The 19,710-nt window shown below is 54.6% G+C and overlaps 9 protein-coding genes across 9 annotated transcripts; 3 read left to right on the top strand and 6 right to left on the bottom strand.

Annotated features, from left to right (window-relative positions):
- Position 1: 1 nt before the first annotated feature.
- On the bottom strand, positions 2–1,967 carry EV422DRAFT_373686 (uncharacterized protein). The gene is made up of 7 exons (XM_053066753.1): positions 1,804–1,967; positions 1,521–1,698; positions 1,387–1,426; positions 1,267–1,310; positions 1,021–1,194; positions 461–913; positions 2–388 (listed from the first exon to the last, which is right to left on the bottom strand). The coding sequence occupies exons 1-7, from the start codon at positions 1,866–1,868 to the stop codon at positions 191–193; spliced, it is 1,152 nt and encodes a 383-aa protein (XP_052920488.1). The 5' UTR covers positions 1,869–1,967; the 3' UTR covers positions 2–190.
- Positions 1,968–3,201: 1,234 nt separating this feature from the next.
- EV422DRAFT_373945 (uncharacterized protein) lies at positions 3,202–5,696 on the bottom strand. The gene is made up of 5 exons (XM_053066756.1): positions 5,243–5,696; positions 4,748–5,156; positions 4,468–4,676; positions 3,988–4,389; positions 3,202–3,906 (listed from the first exon to the last, which is right to left on the bottom strand). Exons 1-5 carry the CDS (start codon positions 5,572–5,574, stop codon positions 3,300–3,302), a joined length of 1,959 nt encoding a protein of 652 aa, XP_052920489.1. The 5' UTR covers positions 5,575–5,696; the 3' UTR covers positions 3,202–3,299.
- Positions 5,697–6,708: 1,012 nt separating this feature from the next.
- On the bottom strand, positions 6,709–8,392 carry EV422DRAFT_373989 (uncharacterized protein). The gene is made up of 2 exons (XM_053066757.1): positions 7,771–8,392; positions 6,709–7,628 (listed from the first exon to the last, which is right to left on the bottom strand). The coding sequence occupies exons 1-2, from the start codon at positions 8,152–8,154 to the stop codon at positions 7,128–7,130; spliced, it is 885 nt and encodes a 294-aa protein (XP_052920490.1). The 5' UTR covers positions 8,155–8,392; the 3' UTR covers positions 6,709–7,127.
- On the top strand, positions 8,315–9,690 carry EV422DRAFT_373937 (uncharacterized protein). Its single transcript, XM_053066755.1, has 3 exons — positions 8,315–8,471; positions 8,630–8,976; positions 9,038–9,690. Exons 2-3 carry the CDS (start codon positions 8,632–8,634, stop codon positions 9,656–9,658), a joined length of 966 nt encoding a protein of 321 aa, XP_052920491.1. The 5' UTR covers positions 8,315–8,471; positions 8,630–8,631; the 3' UTR covers positions 9,659–9,690.
- Positions 9,691–10,077: 387 nt separating this feature from the next.
- On the top strand, positions 10,078–11,194 carry EV422DRAFT_549350 (uncharacterized protein). Its single transcript, XM_053071710.1, has one exon. It carries the CDS (start codon positions 10,223–10,225, stop codon positions 11,000–11,002), a length of 780 nt encoding a protein of 259 aa, XP_052920492.1. The 5' UTR covers positions 10,078–10,222; the 3' UTR covers positions 11,003–11,194.
- An 835-nt stretch (positions 11,195–12,029) lies between these two features.
- Positions 12,030–15,183, top strand: EV422DRAFT_374042 (uncharacterized protein). Its single transcript, XM_053066758.1, has 3 exons — positions 12,030–13,115; positions 13,185–13,535; positions 13,608–15,183. The coding sequence occupies exons 1-3, from the start codon at positions 12,110–12,112 to the stop codon at positions 15,110–15,112; spliced, it is 2,862 nt and encodes a 953-aa protein (XP_052920493.1). The 5' UTR covers positions 12,030–12,109; the 3' UTR covers positions 15,113–15,183.
- A 359-nt stretch (positions 15,184–15,542) lies between these two features.
- On the bottom strand, positions 15,543–16,798 carry EV422DRAFT_612635 (uncharacterized protein; the record flags this gene model as incomplete). Its single annotated transcript, XM_053073899.1, has 4 exons — positions 15,543–15,676; positions 15,743–16,106; positions 16,264–16,384; positions 16,594–16,798. The coding sequence occupies 4 exons, from the start codon at positions 16,796–16,798 to the stop codon at positions 15,626–15,628; spliced, it is 741 nt and encodes a 246-aa protein (XP_052920494.1). The 3' UTR covers positions 15,543–15,625.
- Positions 16,799–17,305: 507 nt separating this feature from the next.
- Positions 17,306–17,890, bottom strand: EV422DRAFT_510524 (uncharacterized protein; the record flags this gene model as incomplete). The annotated part of the gene is made up of 1 exon (XM_053068936.1): positions 17,306–17,890. One exon carries the CDS (start codon positions 17,888–17,890, stop codon positions 17,306–17,308), a length of 585 nt encoding a protein of 194 aa, XP_052920495.1.
- Positions 17,891–18,055: 165 nt separating this feature from the next.
- EV422DRAFT_374076 (uncharacterized protein) lies at positions 18,056–19,447 on the bottom strand. Its single transcript, XM_053066759.1, has one exon. It carries the CDS (start codon positions 19,100–19,102, stop codon positions 18,221–18,223), a length of 882 nt encoding a protein of 293 aa, XP_052920496.1. The 5' UTR covers positions 19,103–19,447; the 3' UTR covers positions 18,056–18,220.
- Positions 19,448–19,710: the final 263 nt, after the last annotated feature.

Genomic DNA, 19,710 nt, shown 5'->3' on the forward strand with positions numbered 1-19,710 from the left:
TATACACCGACCAGACCCGGAAAGGAAAATGAATCATTTAGGCAATACCATTATTATGCGAGTGATATAAATGAAAAGTGGGAACGCGAATAGGAAAAGTGCTCGACGGGAATCTATAGGCCTAATCTCTGAATGCACTCGCCTCTCCCACCACACCAATCCCACTTCACCAATCCTCCAACTTCCCCTTTCAGGCCTCCAAATCCGACGCGCTCCTCTTCCTCACGTCCTCCTCCTTCCAAGCCTCAGCCACTTGACCCGCCGGCAAAGCTGGTCCGGACAGGGCGGACTGGGCGGACAACGTATCCGGTTCTGTAGTCGTATTTCGCGTATGCAGCGGGCTACCGGTCGTCGAGGGGCGATACGGGGCCGCTGGGGTATCCTTAGCCTACCGTTGAAGTTGAAAGTCAATAAACACTTGTGGCACCGGAATATGCACAGAGGACACATATGTAAATACCATAAACCGCGAATAAGCCACCGCATTAGCGATGCCCCCCGCGTTCGTCAACGTTACCACAATAACATCCAGCTCAAACCACTCCTTTTTCGCGAGCAGCAGTAGCGCGTAGATGAGGTAAGGCGCCCACTGCACCATGTATATCAGCACAAAGACAGGTAACTCCTTCACCAACTTGTTGATCTTGCTCGTGCTCTGACTCGGGCCGCCCAAGGGGTTTCTTTTGGGTTTGGCGGTGTTCTCGGCGTTACCGGACATGTCGCTCAGGGCGATCGCCTGCTTCTTCGACGGGCCTTGTTGATGGTTCTGGGGGCCAAGCTGTTCCTGGGTCTTGCGGGCGTGCGTCCAGAGGAAGTAGGTTAAATGGCCGTAGAGAAGGGAGCAGGAGATCATGGCGAGAAGGACGATCGCGCCGTTGAACAGGAACAGACGGTTGGGAAGGCCGCACCATGCCTGCAAACCGGACATCGCATCATGCGTAAGCAAACATCGCTTGTCACCCTTCAATCACCTTCAAATCCCCAACCAACATCGGCCGGAAAAACGATTCCAATACATACCGGCTCCTGGCCGTAGTCGTTCGTTATAAACGGAATCATCCCCCAAACGAAGGGCACTCCCCAGCACACCCCATGCAGTTTCCAGTCCCTGCTGCCCACGTTGATATACCGCCCGCGAACAATCGCTGTCCAGAGGTAGAAGGCGATCGCGGTTACCCAGAAGGCTGGGAGATTCTGTTACCGGAGTTCAAATGTCAGCACGGTATCGGAATTCCAAGTGTTGGGACGACGGGTACGGATACATACCATGGCGTAGACGGTACCGAACCCCAGCATCCTGCACCCAGCGCCTGGAAGAACCAAATACTGGGTTAGACGCCCGATTCTCGGCCTAATCCCTCAGTAGTGGATGGAATATCGTCTTACCTGTGGCCAAGTATCCGCGACTGATCGAAATAATATGGTCCTTCAATACCGATCAAACAGGCAAGTCTGATAAGTTCACATCTTCACGCGTTTAACCGCTAATCCTTGGGCGCCAAACGTCTTCTTCAACGCACCGTCCCATGAAAAACACCAAACAAACAATCAGTCAAGCTAATCCACATCGGAAACTTTTCAATGGTCCGCAACTGCGTCCGCTGGCTTCGCATCTTCCTGATTGTTGTCGTCACGATGTACAGAGAGCCGGAGACGGAGAGAAAGATCACGCAGAGGGCAATGATGTGAATCGTTAACCTAGGGAAGAAGGAAAGCGCCGATGTTAGTGGTCGTCGGGCATCACTCGCTCCCATGCCGTTTATGTTGGCCTCATCCCAGCGAATCCACCGCCGAGATACTCACCACTTATACTTCTCAAACCCGCTATACAATACGCCCTCATGCGGGTCCACATACTCGCGCGCCATCTTTGCACTTCGAAATACCCTGATTCTGCGGTATATGTCGTCAACGATGCAGGGGCGGAGGTGCGCCGGGACGGTTTATAAAGAGCGGTGGGCGGCGAGCGGAGAAGGAAGGACGGGGTGTATGTGTATATGTCAATACGTCCCCACCCATACGGGAACCCTCGCCGGGTACGACCCCAATAAAGATCGCAGGTGTTTTTCACGCAATGGGATTCCAGCCCACGGCCCGGGTTCTGAACGCAATCTGATGGATGGATTTTGTGAGAATGGTCGTCATGTTAACCGGGGCCCGCGTCGGCGGTGGCGATGGGGGAAGACTGTCATTGGAACAATAGCGCCGGTTATTAAAGGTCCTGGAATAATATGGAAAGCGTATCCTCTCCTTCCTCATCATGGCTGCAACGGAAGAATGACAATTTTCTTGGACTTTTTCTCTCACTGGAGGGAACACCGCGAATATGGAAGGATTAGGGTGGCGCGGTTCGTACCCCTCGCAAACGTTTTTTTGCATTCATCAAACCAGTCCCCATGGTCCAGTGGCGCTGCCCCATTCCCTCCGGAGACCCTGCCCTGAACATCAGAACAGCTTTCTATATACCGGATAAGAAGAAAAGTGTGTATACTATAGCTCGTTGGGTATTAGCTTTTTGACCATTGGTTAAAGATGAAGACCGTGACGAGTGCAAGCGTCAAGGAGCGGAGTGCGGAGTTGCAGATGACGGCACGCGCCTGCATGTTACGCTGACCTTCCGACAGATATTCTTGCACAAACCGTCAACACATTTTGCTCCTTTGTCGGTGACAAGAAACTGAAGAGCGTGAGAATCTGAAAACGCATCGCGCCAGTCCATTCTGTCCCCATTCCCAATCTCATGCCCAGCTGCGTTTATTCAGTCTCACCATTGCCGCGACCACCCGTGCGATCGAAGGGCTGAAGTCGGAGCCAAAGAGAGCAAGTTCCACTCCCGTGTCGAATCTCTCTGCGCGCATGTAGCCTCTGAGGGGTTCGGAATGTAACAATCGGAATGGAACACGCCCTCTGGACCGCAAATCCTCATGGAGTGGTCACCAAACGGTCAACGGTAATAGAAATACTCATCCGAGTGTCAACAAGTTTTTCGTTGCGATTTTACGAAACGTCACCAACAAAAGATGGGTCTTATGAAACCACACAACGAGAAAGGAAAAGGAAAAGGAAGATGTCAGAAGACAAATCTTTGAATAATGTAAAATGATGTGTGTACAGGAAAAAGAACCAGACGCCCTGTGCTTTCTATCCAGTACGCCGAGAGAATAACAAAACAAAGAGAGACCAAATAGGGAGACACAACACGGAAAGAAAGAGGTCAATGGGAAAGGGAGAAACTGTCTAGGACGGCTATGCCGCCCGTCCAAAAGAAAGACAAACCAATGTCTATACAACAGCACATCTTACACAGCCCATCCAGCAACAAACGCCATCATAGCCGCAACAGCCCCCACACCCTTCGCGACCTCCGTCTTGCCAGCCGCAGCAGTTGCATTCCCAGCAGGCACACCCCCATTCGCAGCCGAGCCTCCCGCCCCGGTGTTCACCGCAGCGTTGGCGTTGACGCCGTTGATCTTGGAATCACGGACCTTGGCCGGGAATGTCGGGGACGGGATCGTTTCCGCATCGTTCCAGGCAGCGTCGGCGCCCGTGTTGGAAGCGCGGAGGTTGATCGTCCCCGCCTTCTGCACGGGGGCACCGCGAGAGTCGACAGCCCAAACCATCCAGTTACCCGGCTGCGCAATGTTCGCAGACGCGGGCAACTTGACAAGCACCTTGTTCTTCGCGTATTTGAGTATAGGCAACTCGATGTGGCGTTGGTCGAGATTGACGGTGTGGGTCATGGAAGCGTAGCGGATAATGGAAACTTGTTGGATGCTGGATGCAATGTCGGTGGTGAAGGTGAGGACGAGGGATTGGCCGTAGGTTGCTGCGGCCGGGTTTAGAGGAAGGGCGAGCTGGGGGCGGTTGGGGATGAAGGTGTAAGGAGGATAGTACACGTCCATTGTCCTAATTACAAGGAGACGTGAACGTGGGAGTCAGTCATGTGCACATGCGAAAGACGTGGTAACGAGAGAGTGGAGTCCTTACATCTCATCAGGACGAATGGTGGTAAAGCTGTCTCCATTCTGCGAGTCACCTCCTCCAGTGAAGATCGTTCCATCCTCCCTCAAAAGGGCGGTGTTATGGTAATGCCTTCCAACCGGCGCAGGGGCCCCCACCCTCCATCTCTTGCTGTTAGGACCAGCGGGCTCAGAGGGGTCGAAAATAACAGCCTCGAGGACACCGTGAGACGCGACGGGCTGCCCATAGACACCGCCCTGGTGCCCCTTCCCGGAGCCCGAGAGGATGGCGATTGTGCCGTCGGGCAGGTTGACGGCGGCGGGTTGAGAGCGGGCGATGGGCATGTCTTCAGCGGTGAATTTGGCGCCGGCAGTTTCAAGTTGGACCCAGTGGCAAACTTTGACGGGGTCGCAGTTGGGGCAGTTGGACCTGGTTAAGCAACCCAACGCCATTTAGTCACAGAAAATGATTGAGTGTGCCCGCAAAACGACCAATTGGGTTACATACCAGGCATCTTTACCGTTGTTCATACGTGGGGTCGGTGTGCCGTCAGGGGAGGTGCCGTTAACACCACCACACAACCACGATTCCATACGGTAGTCATCACGATAAGACAACATGGGCACAAAGTTAGTTCCGGAGAAGGGGAAAGTACGCGGTAAGAGGCCGTTCGCCTTCGTCAAGTCCAATACAACGTCGGGCGTCTCCGTCCCGGTCTAAAGAAATTCAGATATGAAGTCAGGATAAAGCGAACCTCGTAACGCTTGAAACGATGCCAAATACGTACCTTGGGGTCAACGATAACGGATTCGTACTGAGAGTGAATCCAAATGTTTCCTGATTTCGGCAGGACGTAAGCGACGGGGTACATGTTGATGGGGAAGTGCCTTGCGAGAAGTTCGATGCGCTTGCTAGCACCCATTGGACCCGTGACAGGGGACCACATTTCGAAGGTAGGGTTATCCGCCTCGGGATGTTCAGGGTCGAAGTAGTAGTGCTGTCCGCCAATGATCATAGCCTCTTCGCTAGGAAGAGTGATCACGGAAGGGTACCAACGACCCCAGAGCTTGTAGGTCGAGCCTCCCGGGGTAGAGGGCTGGAGGGCGGGATCCCTGTACATGTCAGCAACGCGGATCAATTGCGGGCCGGTGGTATCAGTGGAAGCGAGGGCGACACGAATGTCAGATCGTCCGTTGCTGTGAGGAAACGAGAGAGGGAGACAACAGTCAACGTAAGATCAAGAGTGGAAGCACAGCTAAGACTGTACGGCGTTCGAACTTACGAAGTGTAGTTCTGGCCTCTCCAAGGTTTGTCCCAGAACTCGTCCCCACCGACAACCAAGTAACTGCCGTTAGCAAGCTGGGTATGACCACCACAGAAGGCATAACCATGGAATTGTCCCAGGGCCGAGTTGTTGTGGAACCCACGGTCAATAGGGATGTATTTGCCGGTATTGCCGTTGAATTCGGCAGCGTCGGTGAAGAAGGTCGTGTTTGCAAAGTTGGGGTTTCCGTTGTACCATTGCGAGACGGGCATGGATGCGAGCGCCTTGAGCTGGTCGTTGGTCCACCCTTGGCCAGCGTCGGCGGTGTAATAGTGGACTCGCTCGGACATGTAAATCTTGTCTCCGGGGAAGAGACCGACGTGGATAGGGACGACGCCAGAGTTTTGTGTCCTGCAAGAATCGCGGATGAGGGTACGACGTATTAGTACATGGGTGGAGAAGGCATAAGAGGGAAGGAAAAAGTCAGGCCCCGCTCGCTTCCGCTCGCGACAAGGAAGTTGTCCTGCGATGTTCCAAAATCACCGACACTCGCTGACGACCGCAGACCCTCAAATGGGGCTGGAGCAAGCATCCAATGCTCGATGTGACCTGCGAATCTCAAACCCTCTCGCGACGGCGGAATTCTCGCTTTCGCCCGCGAGACCTTGTTTTCCCACGCTCAGTTCGATCGCAGGCTCGCTTACGCCCGCGAAACCACATTTTCCCACGCTCGGCATCGGTCGCGGGCTCTCAATTACCCTCTCTCCCTCGCTGCTGTCGATACTCACCACTTAATCCAAGCACCCTTAGAGGCAGCATCCGTGGGAATTCCCTGAGGCAACGCGGCGGTCGTCCCGGCCGTCGCCGGAGTGGCGGCAGGCGCAGCCACACCCCCAGCAGCGATGGCACTGGGAGTCGCAGCCGGAGCGGCAACAGCCGAAGCGGAAGCAGACGCAGAAGCGGCGGGGGCAATAGGCGAAACCACAACGGGAGTCGGTTGAGCGGATACGACGGCGGCGTTGAAAGTGAGGGCGCTAAGGCCAAGGGCGAGGGTTGCGAGGTGCATGGTGGTGGGAACTGGAGTCTACACCCTCTATAGTTCTATGTGTAAGGAGGTGAATATTCCCACGGACTGAGCAATTGACGGAGAGGGAGAGAATGGAAGAACGATCTGGCGGTCGGTGGGTGGGGGGGTGAGGATGAAAGCGGTACAAGAAGAGGCCGTCTATGTACTGTCTATATGCTCTATATGGGACCTTCTATTAGGCTCCAGTCTAGTACGTAGAGGGGGGAATCCCAAACGCTTGCTTGCTTGCTTGTTGCTTGTTGCCTCCCTCGGAGTCCCACCTCCCACAGCTGCCCCCAGCCGCTTGCTTCATGGATAGTTGCCTGTGGCCTGTGCGTGGGAGGCTAGAAGAACATTCGGCAAAACTTTAAATTCAGCCAAGGAAGGGGATCCCATGATTCCCATTCCCATCCAAGTGTGGCACCCTCCGTGTTTCATTCATTGCGGCAAAACGATCCAGCCAATGGGATGAGGGGAGTGATTTACGAAACAAGGAGATGAGAGAACTCAGAGGAGCGTAAATAAATCCGGCCCGTCAGTCACGTGCATGACAAAGACCCTCTCGTCAAAGATGACGGAGGCATTTTTAGGGTTAGGTGGATATGCACCACCCAGTGTCCAAGATGGATTTGGGATGTGATGGAACATGATGCGGTGAAGGGGTGTGCTTTTGTTGAGCGGAGCGGTATATGTGGCGATGCTTTCCTATCGCTGCGATGCCATCCCCCACGGCGCGCTGGGGGACTCGGAGAGCGGCCGCGGCCCCCCCAATGCGCTGTGCCTTTTTTCCCCAACATATCTCCGGTAATGAATTGCAATTGCACATTGCGCATACACTCACGCTTGTTCCTCCCTTTTCTTCATCGCCACCGCCTCAACTTCCACCTCGCCTTTCTCCGAATCCCTCAAAAGCCTCACTCCACTCGCATCCCCCTCCTTCTCACCCTTCTTCTCACCACCGCCCTTCCCCTTCGTCCTCGTCCTCGTCTTGACGATCCACAGCGGCCAAAGCCCCCCGACAGCCCCACACGCAAAACTTGCAACGAGAGATACCGCCACCAGCCACGCCGGCCGAGCGCTGTGGTCGGATGCCCAGATCCACATCGCGGCTGCCATGGGGATTTGGAAGAGGACATTGAGGGCTTGAAGAGATAGGATGGAGAGCCAAATCTTGCGCGGGAGGGGTGGTGGGGGTTTTGATGATGGGGTGTCGATCGTGGTGAGATGGAGGGGCGCGCTTGTGTCGAGGTCGAGGGTGGCGATACATGAGGATGGAGGGAGGATGATGAGCCAGGGCGACTGGCGTTGTTCAAGTTGCCGTGCGGCTTTTATGTCGTTCTGAGAGGGGATCGAGTGAGGAGAGCGAGGGAAGTTGGGATGCTCAGATCAACGTGTATCTCCCAACATCGGAACGTCCAACGCTCTCCCCCTATAACACAAGTCAAAAGAGAAAAATGCCCCATCTTCATGGCAGACCCACCTTCAAAACCCACCTGCCCGCCAACCACGCATCCCTCGCCCTCCCAGGCGCAAGCATCCCCGCGTTGACACAAAAGCACGCATTCAGAATCTGGCTGGTCACCTCCACCCACGCGTCCTTCCTCGCCTTGTCGTCGAAGCGTATCATCCCGACGAGACACATGAATAGGATCGCGCCTGTGACGACGATGATGAGGAGGAGGACGGAGAGGAAGATGTTCTTTGGAGTTAGGTGGGGCCGCAGCGTTGAGAGAGTTAGGGTGGAGAGCCGGAGAGGGAAGAGCGGGGGAGGTGACGGTGATGGTGATGGTGAAGGTGATTTGGGTGAGGTGGTAGTGGAGGTGGATGGGTCGGTGAGAGTATTGGCGGCGGCGTGTGGCGACATGTTTCGGTCGTGGTGTATATGTCGGAGTTGGAAGGGATTGTGGTGCAAGGGATGTTTGGTATTCGCTGCCGTCCGCTTTTTATCTCAGATGCTTGCGGTTGTAACAAGATGCGCTGCGGGTTTCTTGGCGTGGAATCCCTTGCGAGGTGCCACAGACAAAGAAACCCCCGACGACCAAAGTCCGAGAGAGTTTGCAGAGGAAACGAGAACGAGACCCTAGGAAAGCTGTTCATTGACGCTTAGAGCGGAGTCCTAGTACGGAGTCCGTGCGCCGCTGACGGCAAAGAGCGCCAAGTGAGCGCCAACTCGCCGCCAAGGTGATGGAACACACTCTCAACGCCCAAGTTGCCATCAACATTAGCACCCCCCCTTCTCTCGTACTATACAATCACCCTCCCTCTCCCTTCTCTCCCTCTGTCGCAGCACTTCACGAGCTTCCCGCTTTAAACGCTTTATCCCTTCACCGCATTATTAGTCATGGCAGTGCGCCACGCCCTCCCTTCTCACTTACCACCCACCTACACCTCATCCGCCAACGACACCCCCTGCTACACCCCTTCACCACCACCACCACCACCACCAACCTCCGAAGAACAACGACCACCACCACGCTATCGCACCCTCTATCCTTCAGCTCTCAACACCGCCTACGACCCCGACGAGCCGATTTTGAGGAGAGAGGATTGGATAGGCGAGACGGTGGCCTATGTAGGCGCGCAGCTGGAGACGGACGAACTGGAGATTGTGTTCAATCATTTGGCCGGGAATAAGTGTGTGCGGTTTTTGTATTTGGGAGGGAATAATGGCTTTTTGACGGATAATGTGAGTGTGGACGTCCTCCTATACTATTGGTTTCACAGCCCTCCAACCCTGTCAATTCTAGGTCATTCCGTACCTGGTCCGTGCCCTGCGCCTGAACACCACGCTCACCTCCCTCCGTCTCGACCGATGCAGTCTCGGGGCGCCCACGGCCGGAATGCTGGGGGTCGCACTCCGCTCCAACCACACACTCACATCCATCAACCTCCGCGACAACGCCATCTCCGCGGAGGGGATCCAGTTATTCTTCCAATCCCTGGGCTCGACACCGTCGTCCCTTACGGAATTGGACCTGAGCGCGAATACGTTGACGGATGAAGGGGCGATGTTGATCGCGGTGCAGGCGCCGGTCCTATTGCCCAGGTTGGAATCGCTTACGTTGGATTTCAACACGCTGACGGACGCATGTATTCCACACCTCGCCCGGTTGCTCTCCACGACGCACACAACGATCTCGCAGCTCTCACTCTCTGAGAACCGTGTATCAGCTCACGGGGCAGACCTTCTCAACACGGCGATCCGGGAGAGCAAAGGACGGGTGACACGGGTGGCGCTCTTTGTCAATGGGATCAGGACGCGGACGAGTGCGTTGAGCTGTTGGCCGAGGATCGTGTGGAAGGAGAAGCATCGGGGGGGTGGTGGGTGGAAAGCGGTGGGGAAGCCGGCGTATGTGAGGAAGACGTAGGGGATGGGTATGAGGAGGGCCTAATTTTTTCCATTCTTCTGGTTCACATTTCACAGGGCATTTTTAGTCACTTCTGAGTATCGTTGATTCCTGTGTACTGTACTGTATATTCATATAATAATGATATGTACTGTACTGTATCTTATCTCGTCGACGAGCAGAGCACCGACTTGGAGCACTGTCGATTCCATCAGGTGGCGGGCGAGGCTGTGAGTGTAGATATATGGAAAGAGCGCAAGTCTGACTGACTGACCTGCGCCTGCGCCCGAGGCCCCGAGGGACTTGGCATTGAAGCATATTATTTTTGGCCATCATGACGCGGGCGCGAGCTGTCTAGAACACGTGCCCTCTTGGATAGTTTATCTCTTTTCCTCCTATTCTTACTACCACGAAGTCTTCTTCACACTGACGGAGAGTGACGCGGACGGAATGACGACAGAGGAACACCCCTTCTCTCGCACTCGTAGTAGGTTAGACGCTACATAAGCCGATGAGAGGCTCCCCTCCCTCCCGCCCTCTTACTGTAAGCATCTCTCTCACTCAACTCAGCACCTCCCACCCACCATGAGCTTGTCGTGCGCCTGCTCCTGCTGCCAAACTCGAGGCTGCTCGCCAGCCTTCGTCGGCAACGTAGGGGTCTCCGACAGAGCCCTCTGCATGGCTGACACCTGCAACCGCTCCTTCCCAGGGCCCTGTGCTCGCACTCCCGCCGGCGGCGCTATCAACGCAATCATTTCCACAAACAACAACAACAACAATAACAACAACAACAACAACAACAACCGTCGGGGCGGGGTTCAGATAGGCCTGATTGGCGGTGTGGTCGCCGGCGTCGTTTTTCTGGCCATCGTGGCCTGCATTGTGGCAATGTGCCTCCGTAAACGCCGCCAAAAGAACATTCCACCACCAGTGGCCACTTACCCCACCCCTCTCGCTCCCGGCGGTCCGCCGCCGTATCAGCAACAACCAGGTCCCCCCTACGCAAACCAAGCAGCCTACCCCCCACCACCCCTACAACAATCCAACAACAACAGTCGCTTCAACGGCGCAGGGATGGGCCTAGGCGCGGGTCTCGCCGGCGGCGCACTCGGCGCCATCGCAGTCAACCAACTCTCGCATATGGGTGGGCATCACCACAACCACTACGGCGACGGCTATAACGATGGGTATGGGAATGGCTACGGCGGTGGATATGGGAATGGCGCGGGTGGAGCAGGAGGAGGCGATTTCTACAACCAGTCGGTGACCGAGACCAGCCAGCCGTGGGGCCAGACAACGGATACTTTTGTGCAGAGTGGGGACGGTGCCGGCGGGTTCACACAGAGTGATACACAGACTTGGTAGTAGGGGCCCGCTGGTATTTCCCCACAACGGCTTTAGGGTTAGACCATGAGAATCTTGTATAATCCTTCACCAGCGTATTCCATAAGCGTAAAGTTCCTCTTGCGATTGGCGATTCGCGATTAATGAATGGTAGATTCGAGAATAATGTACAGTACAGAATAGCATACAGTAATAGAAAAGAGGCCTTCATAACCCGCTGTTCCCCCAGATGTGACGAAATCAACCGTGCCTGACCCTAAAGTAGTAAGAAAGGGAGGGGGGGATTACTGTCCAGTACGTACGTGGCCTTCTGAGAAGTAGTCGCGTCGCCCCCCATTCAGTAACCCCCCCTCTTTCGTCTTTCCCATTCCCTCGACATTTGCACAACCAACAACTCCCCTCCGAGGGGCACCCACCCCCTGCTGTACCTGCTACCTGCTTCCTGCAGAGTTCCGCCTCCTCTCTCGCTCCCTCCCACTTCCGTTATGTCTTCAGAACAACTAGGTTGCGTCGCTGCTGCCTTCGCCTCAACTAAAACTGCTGCTGCCTCTACACAATCAGACACTACCGCTTCCTCCTCAACCGCAACAACGACAACAACAACCCCAACAACAACAACAACAACAACCTCCGTCCCTCTCCCTGACCGCTCCGACCTCACTTGGCCTCAGTTCTTGCAACAATACGCTCAGGGGCTCTTTGACCATGACAGGATACCTGCAAGGCCTGATAACCCGCCGCCTTTCTCGGCCCCCTTCCTGCCCGCCCCGGACTTGCCCAAAATATCTGAACATGAAAGAAGAAAGGCTCTATATCGTTATAGATTGTTTACTGAGAGGGGGGGAGGAGGAGGAGAAGGAGGAGGAGGGAACGACTTGCTCAGGTTTGAGGATATCTTAGAATTCGCAAAAAAGTACTTTAAAAGCCGGCATGTGATTGTGAGTATTCGCGAGGGCCGCGAGCGATAGCGAGCCCAACATCCTCGCCGCGAGCGCGGTGATTAGGGGACCCTTTTGTTGATAGTTGATGGGTGGATTATGGGTTGATGGTTGATAGATGGTTGACAGTTGGATGATGGCTGATGGCTGATGGTTTGATGGATGTTGATGACCGTTGAAGGGTTGATGGATGTTGTTGATGATGCTTCTCGACTTACACGTCTTCTTCTTTTCGCAGTTGACCTGGGTGTTGGACGACTATGTTCTTACAAAGCTGGAGGGAACAAACTACTCTACCGCGGCACGACAGGAATCGTTATGCTCGCATTCGGTTCTCCGGCACGACGGAAAGGGACTGGTGATATATGATACCCTGAAAGACTGGCGGTTCAACAACAACCCGAACGTTATAAATGCCCCCTTCGTACGCTTTTATGCAAGCGCAAACGTCATTACACCAGAGGGACACAATCTAGGCTCAATATGCATCATGGATTCGAAAGCACGCAAAAAGTTCGCACAATCAGAGATGGACGTCCTGGCAAACTTCGCGCAGGCCGTGCTCGACAGGCTGGACGCGTGGGTGCTGCGAAAAGAGTTGGAGGAGCGGGATAGGAGGGAGAATGCGTTGGCGGAGTTTGCGCGGGCGGCGCTGGGGGATGCGCCCCTCATCCTGCAGACCGGATTCGACCTAGGCACGCAGTTGATCGCAAACGCACTGGAAGTCGAATGTGTGATCTTACTCAGCGTAACTCCCACCAATTCCGTACCGTCGGCTGATATCACCGCCCCCGACCGCGTCATCAGCTCCAACCTTCCCGGTTTGGCAAACGCAAAGATCGACATGACCTGTCCTGTTACTTCAGGCCTCGTCTACGAGACACTCGGTTCCACTCGGGGGATCGAGCGCCAATTCGACCCAGACGACCCCGACAGTTCTCCCGCCTTCGTTCAGCACCTTGGAATTGCCTCCTGCATCGCCGTCCCCGCCAAGGTTGGCAACCCTACCGCTGCGAATCTAGAAATTGGCGTGCTCATGGCGTTCACGAAAGACTCGCGACGGGTTTTCAGTGCGTCCGATCTCGCTTTTTTGAGCACCTTCTCGGCGCATATGTCTACTGTCGCGTACCGGACTTATGCGGATGAGGCGGCTGTAGCCAAGATCGCGTTTGTTAGCTCCATCAGCCATGAACTTCGTAAGTTTCCCATCTCGATGGAACTTGGGGTATTGCGTTGAAGCTTAACCAATGTCCTTGCCCACACAGGCACACCCCTGCACGGTCTCCTCGGCGTCTCCGACCTCCTCGCCCTCACACCCCTCACAACCACCCAAGAAGCCTTCGTCAACACAATCGAATCCTGCGGTCGATCCCTCCTAGGCGTCATCAACAACGTCCTCGACGTCGCGAAACAAGTATCGAAGCGCGAGAATCAAGCGTCGAGAATCAAAGAGGTTGATCTGTTTGAACTGTTGCAACAGGTTGTGGATTCGGTTGCGGCGACGTGTCCCCCGAATGTGGAGTTGCTACTTGACGTGGCATTGCCGAGGGAATGGAGATATGTGAAAACGGATGCAAACTGTGTTAGGCAGATTATGGTCAACTTGCTGGGCAATGGTGAGCAATCGAAGTGATTCCGCTACGCTTTAGGCCGATGATCTCATGACCGTTCATTCCGTTCCTTCGCAGCTCTGAAATTTACTCAGGAAGGATCCGTGGAGTTGACCGTGTCATTTGTGGACGAAGCGTCGGCGAAATCACACCTAGACGCGGATAAGACGGGACCCCGACTCCTTCGCTTTTCGGTCGCCGATACCGGTTGTGGCATCTCCGAGAGCTTTCTACCAAACATCTTCACCCGACCGTTTGCACAGGAAGATCCGCTGAAACAAGGGACCGGCCTAGGACTCGTGCTCACTCGGTATATGGTCACGAGATTGGGAGGAAATCTTGCAGTGCAGACGGAAGCAGGGATTGGGACAAAGATGTGGATGGACGTTGAGATGGAAACGCTGTCACCAACAAACATCAAACCGCTTGCACCCCGGGTCGCTCGCGTTCATGTTGCATCTCCGAACTTGGCGAGATGCCTGGCCTCCATGCTCACCATAAATGGAATGACCGTTACCTACGGACTTGAGGGCATCGCAGACGGCGACGTCCTTATAGTGGACCGCGAAAGCCCAGACCTCATCAACCTCCTCAGCACCCCTTCCTCAACCAAACCCGCCATCCAAATCATCTACCTCTGCCGAATCTCTCAACACGCGCGCACAGTCAACTTCCTCGAACTCCGCCTACAGAGACCGGACGTCGCCGTGCTAGTCATCACGGAACCCCTGGGCCCGCATAAGCTGTTTGAGGCGTTTGAGTCGTTTCAGAATGAGAAGGTGCCCAGCTTGAAACCGGCAGCGACGTCGTTGATTACGGTCGAGAGGGGGAGGTTGGCGCAGAAGTCGACGCCGGAATTGGCGGGCGGGTCGGCTTCAGATGGGCGTGGGCTGGGGAGTGCTGCAGATCGGACTGGCCTTGCAATGGGTTGTGTTCCGGGTCTTGCACCGGCGGTTGAACCCGATGAGACGCCTAGTCGTTCTGTTTGCCACGCGAGGTCGATGCCCAGCCTTGTGCTCTCACCGCCAAACTCAGCTCCTCAAAGCGTGCCCGCCACACCCGCCGACGAGTCCCTCACGCTTCCCTCACCCTTCATCACTACACCCCCCTCAACCTCCTCGACCCCCGCCGGCGCACCACCGCCTCCCCACCAGCTCCACTGCCTAATAGCAGAAGACAACCCCACAAACCGCATGATTCTCATCCAATTCCTCAAAAAACTCAACATCGCCCACGTCTCCGCCCACGACGGCCAGCAAGCCGTCAACGCCTTCACCTCGTCTACACGGCGATTCGATTTCGTTCTGATGGATATACAGATGCCGGTGTTGGATGGGTTGACTGCGACGAGGAGAATCCGTGAGATGGAGAAGATGGGGAGCGTCGGGGCCCAGCCACGAACGAGGATTTGGGCGCTGACGGGGATCGATACGGAGGGGAACAAACGGGACGCGTTCGAGGCCGGTGTTGACGCGTACCTCACCAAACCGGTCGGGTTGAAAGAGCTGCGGGCGGTGTTGGGCGACGTTTACGGGGACCGGGTCGCGGGGTGGACGCCGCCGGCATCAACACCGGCTGCGTGATGGTCAGTGAGCCATCTTTTCTTTTTTGGGACCGACCTTGACCGTGTTTTGGAGCGCAGCGGCTGCTGGGCAATCGCTTGCGGACTTTTATGTAGTGGACCTATTCCTGGACCTGGTTCTTGATCCCAGTCGTGCGTCGGGACTAGCAACCCCTCCGACTTTCATCATCCGGCGTACTATTACGTAGGCAGCTCCTGGCGAGCGTGTACATACTTAATTGATTTCGCTGTGGGGTCTTAAATTGATAGACGTTGAATGTTGAACGCTTTTGATTGAGAGAGGCGTCTGCTTCCCACCATGAGTTTTCATCGGTAGGTAGTCGAACCATTGACGGCCATTTGAGACACCCTCCACTTTGGCCGTTCAAACTGAACTGGGAAAAAGCAAAAGACAGAAGCGGAGGCAGTCGACAATGACAGGTCAGTGAATAGCGCGGGGTGGGGTTTCTTTTTGTATCTAAAACCTATAGTGATCAAGCGCTGAGCATTCCTAACTTCCGCATGGTTGGCCAAGTTATGACGCAGCAATCTCGATGCAGAATTTATCGTTCCCGTCTCTTCCCCCCTCCCCGTGAATAACATGCAGATAAATGTGCGGCCCAAAGACCGCCCACCAAAAAATTGAACATACCGGAACAACAACCATTGCGAGGACAAGGATGAAAAATCCCGATAAGCCTGTCCATGGGATATTCATGTTCTTCAGCAAGGTTTTCTTTCCCCTGGCGTCTAGCTTGCCTTCCTCTGCCAAATCGGCTGGGTTGAAGTCTCCGCTCCCCCCCTCCGAATCTTTGGAGGCATTTTTCGGCACCATCGGTAGAATTGTGCGAGTTGGCTCGGGTTCTTGTCGGATGCACTTCTCGGCAGACTGGAACTGTTGACATCGGCAGTTTGCGTCCCAGAACGGACTTCTTAAGTGCTGAGTTGGTGGGCCTCGACGTCGCGCGTTACCGAAAGGCTGGTAACCATACGTAAGGCCGACATTCGGAACTTCCCTTGATGCTTCTTCGGTTCGTATGGATTTCAGCAAAAATGCCCCAATTGACGCGGGTTCTGGTTAGGCTCGCCATAGCACATCTGTGTATCAGAGGCCGGCCTTTCCACTACCCGGCGGAGACTGAGATGGAAAGACAGCAGGAAAGACAGGAATACCTGAGGGGGCCTGTGCCTGGGGAGCCTGCTGCTATAAAGTCTACCCCAACTGCCGCGGCTGGAGAAACCACCGAGCTCCCACCCGCCGAAGTCAAGTCTGCAGAGTCTATGGAACCCTGAGCTGATGATACATACGGCGTAATAGTTTTCCACTTGTACGCATGTGATAGGACAGGAAGCATTTGCATTAAGTTTATTGTAGTACTGTTTCTAGTTTACGGTGCCTTTACGGCGTCTTTGATTTTCATAGCGTATAAACATAAGAGAAGAGCGGAAATTGCATAATGAGACTGAGATTGGTGCCAGACCACAAGCGATCTGAGTGCGTACTAAGAGGGCAGAAGCGTTTGTCGGAGTTTGCGGCGAGAACGAGGTGCTGGTGGGAGTCCGTGATCGTTTTCAGTTTATGAGTCTGGACCCAGAAGCCATCGCCGCCTTCCACGTCTATCCTGATGACGTCCCCCAGACGTACAGTATGACTCCATCCCGCTGCATTTGGTGGGATCAGCTGCTTAGGTTTTTCATTGATCAGCATCTAGTCGGAGGCTTTTAACATGGCAAAGGTCCGGCCACAGCTTAGGGTTAGGGTTAGGGTTACGTGGGACCCCAACGAATGCTGTGCTACAACCTATCCCTGACCAATACGTTTTGCGACGGAGCTTCAGAGAAACTTCTCAAGTTTCAAGGAATCGATGACTCTCATTGACAACCGCCCGTCCTCCCTCACATTTGATTAGGTCTGTTCTGTTTTGATACGAGAAGAGGGACCAGCTATCCTATATAGTATAAGAATTGGCCAACTGCAAGCAAGAATGGCTTGCGATCTGATGAACATGTGAGCAGCAACTGCAACGGTGCAATCTTCCTTCCTTCGCCATCGCGGATCGATCAGTACAGCGTGATTTTTAAAGAGACAGACAACATTATATTCTGGTGCAAACAACACAAACAAGATAAGCGAGCCATAAAGTATACATCGGCCTCTTCCCATTCCCGATTGCATTACTCAGGCACCGGATTGATATCCTCAGCTGTTTGTAGTTCAAACGTCATTATTGCCGACAACAACCCGCGGGGGCTTGGTGTTACAGATAACAATGCTGATCAAAAGGGTGACAAAGGCTAAACAGAACCCGGAGATATTGAACCACTTCTCCAAGTGAAAGTGGTCGTCGGTTTGCATTCCATAATAGATTGTCTCGGCTACATAATAGATTGTCTTTGCAGAATACCAAAGTAGACTCCGTTTCGTGACGGGACAACCAGCGACAACGGGGTGGCGGAATTGCCGCCATACTGTGCCGACTTCGAAGGAAGTCCACACAATGGTGAGGGGCGTCACCCCGAAGGGAAGGCACTTGGACCAAATAAGTTCGGCTTGACAACAGGCGAGAACAAAACACCCCGTCGAAGGCACAAAACCAAGGCAAATCACGAATATCCATAGGAAGTATCTGATAGAACGCGGTAGAGCCATCCAGAGAGCCATCACTACTGTTGACAGGACTTGAAAGAACGACATAGAGCGGTTACGTGCAGTTGGCGGATAGTTGAGTAGGCCGTGCAGTTGGCGGATAGTTGAAAGGAATGTAAGGAGGAAGCCGGCATCCTTCTCTTTCTCCCACATGGTAAGGTGGTGCGGAATCCGAAACGCTCTAAAGCCGGCATGGGCCTCTCACTCCTCTCAGGGCTGCGCCACCCGTGCTGCGCCACCCATTTTTGGTCCTTGTCGCGAGGAGTCCTGACGGTCAGGTCGCACACTTCCTCGTCGATGATTTTGCGGGTAATGCTCAAAATGAGCAGCCACGGCGGATTCGCGTAGCAGAGGTGATATCATATCTAGTTCCACGATATCTGCAAGGCGTCGAGGCCTGTGGGTCTCGCGGGTCGAACGTGCAGCAGTTCGGAATGCGGGGATTGCGATTCGTGCCGGTGGCGAAGAGCTCCATCGTGTCATTCAACTGCCGTTGACCCTTAATAGGCCGAAGGATTCGCGGGAGCTGGTAGTCGTTCTGATTATTCTGCTGACGAGTCGAGGTCCGCTCTCCGCTATCACGTTTTCTGTGCCGGGAATGCGGAGCGCCTGCTGCGCGGCCTTTGTTGAAGTCGGCGTGTTGTCCGTCATGTGGATAACGTGCGCGTTCGAGAAGTCGAAACTGAGTCGAAACCAGGTCGCTCGCGATGGAGGCTGCGGACTTCCCGCTATTGCTTCGAGGACGTTGTTGGAGACGAGACGGTCGAGCTTCTGACGCCGAATGTCCCGTAGGTCGGCGAAGGAGAACTCAGTAAAGTAGCGCTGGATGGGCTGGATGCGAATGAGCTGGCCCGTTTGGAGCTGCGTTGTCGAGACATTGAGGAAGTCGTGGCCGTTGATGCGTATTATCTTCAGAATAGCTTTAATCGTGTTCGTGAAGACTTCCGACGCGCGATTATGCTTGCCGGTGTAGTCGACAATGTGGCGCCATTTGGGGGGGGGGGGGGGGGGGGGTAAACCATGAAGGCTGGGGAGGTAATGTGGCCAAGCGGTGCATCTCGTCGGTGCAGTCCTCGATAATCCCCTGCGTAGCGTAGCTTTTGTGGAGGCCGTGCAGGATCTCGTCGTTGACGGAGAAAGCAACCAACGTATGAAAAGGAATGACTGAAGTGGAATGACTGAATGACCCCGAGTGTTATGGGCGCTAACTAAGCTGGTGTTTTTCCTGATGCCCGCAGCAAAAGCTTTCACCATGTGCAGCTGTCGCCCAGCCGGTGAAGGTGCCGTTGCCCACACAAGTGAGGTTACCCGAAGGAACCGTAAGATCGCCCGCAGCCGATACAGTGAGGCCAACCGCACCTGCATCAGGGACTGTGAGGTCGACCTTGTCGCCGGCGGTCCAATGTTACAAAAGGCGAGGAAGGTTCTCTTTTGATTTGATCGTAAATTGCCCCGGTGGAATCATCCGAGCTGACGAGGATGAGGCCTTGGCCGTTTACGGCTGCTATGTTCACCTAGAAGGCGAGAATGTCCTTCCACCGTGACGTCCTTGTGGAAATGAGCATGGCCCAATAAAGCGCGGAAGTCCGTGTTCCGGTAAATATTGCTACGGCCGCAACAACATCGCAACCGTCGCTCCCGACTATCACCTTGCTATCGATTGAGCCCGCCGCTGAGACGCAGGTCGGTAGAGCTGCTGACAATGCCGTCAGCGGTGAATCGCAGTACGCCTCTATCTGACGTAACATTGAATGCTTCGCTGCTCACGCTCAACCCGCGACTATCCTGCTCTAGTATCACCGTGTCATCTTGTGCACCGCGGAAGGTGAATGGGCCGCTCAACGTAAGCTGTTCGCGACTCGGGGGCTGACGATGCAGGCAGCTTTCAAGGTGTCAACAAACCGGGCAGTGTTAGCCACCAAATCGCTCCCAACGGTAACGTCTGTCAAGACCCGCAGGATATTGCCGAGAAG

Source organism: Fimicolochytrium jonesii, assembly GCF_025526975.1.
Source record: "Fimicolochytrium jonesii strain JEL569 chromosome Unknown EV422scaffold_52, whole genome shotgun sequence".
NCBI lineage: Eukaryota > Fungi > Chytridiomycota > Chytridiomycetes > Spizellomycetales > Powellomycetaceae > Fimicolochytrium > Fimicolochytrium jonesii.